Source organism: Montipora foliosa, chromosome 3 (assembly GCF_036669935.1).
Source record: "Montipora foliosa isolate CH-2021 chromosome 3, ASM3666993v2, whole genome shotgun sequence".
Lineage (NCBI taxonomy): Eukaryota > Metazoa > Cnidaria > Anthozoa > Scleractinia > Acroporidae > Montipora > Montipora foliosa.
Window position 1 is genome coordinate 38748393 of NC_090871.1, and position 2500 is coordinate 38750892.

Below are 2500 nucleotides of genomic sequence, written 5' to 3' on the forward strand. Positions count from 1 at the left end.
GAACCCCCTACTCGTTAGAGGACATGCAAAAAATCTGCATTAAGGCAGGAAATGGAGCCACGGCAGAGACTTCCAGTCCTGTTTCAAGACCAAGCATCAGGAGACTGCGATAAAGTTAAGCAGGAGAAGTGTCCCTGATGACCTACTGGCAGCCATTGACTCGTGTAAGAGAAGCCTTTGGAAAATACATTGTTGCAGTCTGGACCTGGTTGTTTGAAGGCCATTTAGCGGTTTCTTTTTCCTCGATTCTAAAGCATTTTCTCCGATACTTTTATCTATTCTTTTTAGAGCATCCAATCATCAATTTGTACACACAAAGACTGAAACCGTGCAATTACCTTTTAAGCTTTCAAATCTAAATTCAAAGTTCACACTAACCCTGGGTTATCTTAACCGAGCTTTGAACAACCCGGCCCTGATGGATTAAACAAACAAATATTTCTTGCTTTCCTGGTTAATGTTCAGTAATTGCCAAGGTATGATTTAGGTGTTTTGCAATCCAATATTGGGCAGAGGGAGTGGTCTCAGTGCCGATTTTTTTATAGCATTTGAGGAAAAAAGAAGCTAATTGCAGTAATTTACTGTGCTTTTCATAAACATTCAAAAGCCGCCTTCACAACTTATGATCACAGGCAACGAACCGAAACGGATCAAAATTCCCCGATCAGAAATCACAGACCATGACCTTTTGACCTCTTTGATGAAAAGTTTTGTTTCCCAAGAGGTCCGTTAAGATGATTGACGGCAGCGAAAAACAGAATCGTCAGTTGACTTTTGAACTTCAGAATTCCCCGCATGTTTGTGAAAAGCGCAGTAGTAGTAGTTACTCAATTTGTTCAATTAAAAAAATGTCACTACTGTAGCGAAGAAATCAATCTAATGTAAATCGATCGGATTTCACTGTATGTCTGTAGGGTTTTTCAAAGAAGACACTGGTAGTGGTATTTCAGCGGCTGATGATAATACTGAGGACGGGTATGGAAAAGGTGATTCAACAGAACAGATTGTTGACAAGTGTGCTACCTGTGAAGGGTTGAAGGAAAAACTTCAACAACTACAGGGGCGAATTGCGGTCATGCAAGACTTTCACGAGAAGGAATTGCAGGACGCATGTAGTAGAATAAGGAGACTAGATGAGGCGAAGGAGAATCTAGCAACACAAATACAGATTTTAAAGGGTCAGCATAGCACAGCAAGCATTTCGGAGGTGACTGAAATTAATGTGACTGGTGTAAGAGGCAAGGAAATTATTCCCAGCATCTTAAGAAGCATTGGAGACATTCAAGGTTTGCAAGAAAGTTAACCGATATTTAACAAAGTTTTCTTTTCTTCTTCTGATGCCAACAGAACATTTGAAAACAATTCGTGTTGGAAAAATAGTTCTTACATAGCGTGTGGCATGAAATGTGTGTGCGGCAGTTTATTGTTACGGATTGGCATTTTTTTTTCCTTTGGTGTAACTAATTTTTGCGATTGGGACAGATTGGTTCTTCTTATTAATTTTTTGTGGTTCCGAAAGTACCCAGCATTGATAATAGTTTCGTTTTTGGTAAGTAAGTGCATTAAAAATAGATATTTACAAACAATACTACGGTATGCGTACCCTATGTAAAACTAGTAATTCATTGTATGACGGTGTGTTTCTGAATGAAATTAAAGAGGCGCGTTGGACACGATTTCTTAGTACTGTAATTTTGTGTAGGGAATTTAAGGTAGAGAATATTTTTCCTAGAGTACATTTTTGCAGGCAAAATGTTTGCAGTAATTTTTATTTGCAGGCCTCTGGAAAAGTCGCAAAAATTAGAACTCGCAAAAATTTCGTGCCACACGGGAAATTAAAAGAGCGAAGAAACAATAGCAAACTTGTAAGTTTTCAGTCTCGTATCTCAAAACCAGTGATGGCTGTGTTCTCTGGGCATTAGGGAGATTTGTATGGGAGAACAACTCTTGCCACCCATCCACGCTTCTTTCCCTTGCTCATTTTTATTCCCAAATTAAATGCCTCAAAATATCTGATTTGATTTTTTTCAACTCTTTTCTTTTGTTTGCTATGATCACTGCTCGTTTCCGTTTGGTGGCATCTAAGACCACATCATCTCCAGACAAAACCTTCCAGTTTATGGAGTGTAAATCTGGATATAATCACGGCATTGCATGTTATTGGTCTGAAAATTAGGGTCCACAACATCTGTAAATGTAGAAAAAATTCATGCTACTTGATCCAAGCAATTATTTTATCACCACTGCTGCTAACATCACATTTTAGGTCTGGGAGAATACTAAAAAGAAAAAGGTTAATGTCCTGTTTGTGGCAGGATAAATGAATGGAGCATATTTTATAATTCCAATGCCAAGTGTTTGACTGGTATTAATGATTTGAAACATTTGTCAGGGAAGGACACTGACATTGATAGGGAAGAACACCTCGGCTCTCCTGTCGGTTCGTGAGGAAATAGGAAAGAGCATTCCATCTGGAAGTAAGATACACATAAATGAATCG

The 2500-nt window shown here is 38.6% G+C and overlaps 1 protein-coding gene across 1 annotated transcript in view; it reads left to right on the top strand.

Annotated features, from left to right (window-relative positions):
• LOC137995744 (uncharacterized) overlaps nt 1–2500 on the top strand; it is a 7510-nt gene that overhangs the window by 1863 nt on the left and 3147 nt on the right. Inside the window, exon 2 of the mRNA XM_068841249.1 lies at nt 915–1286. Coding sequence (XP_068697350.1) covers nt 915–1286 — 372 coding nt within the window. The remainder of the gene's footprint in view (nt 1–914; nt 1287–2500) is intronic.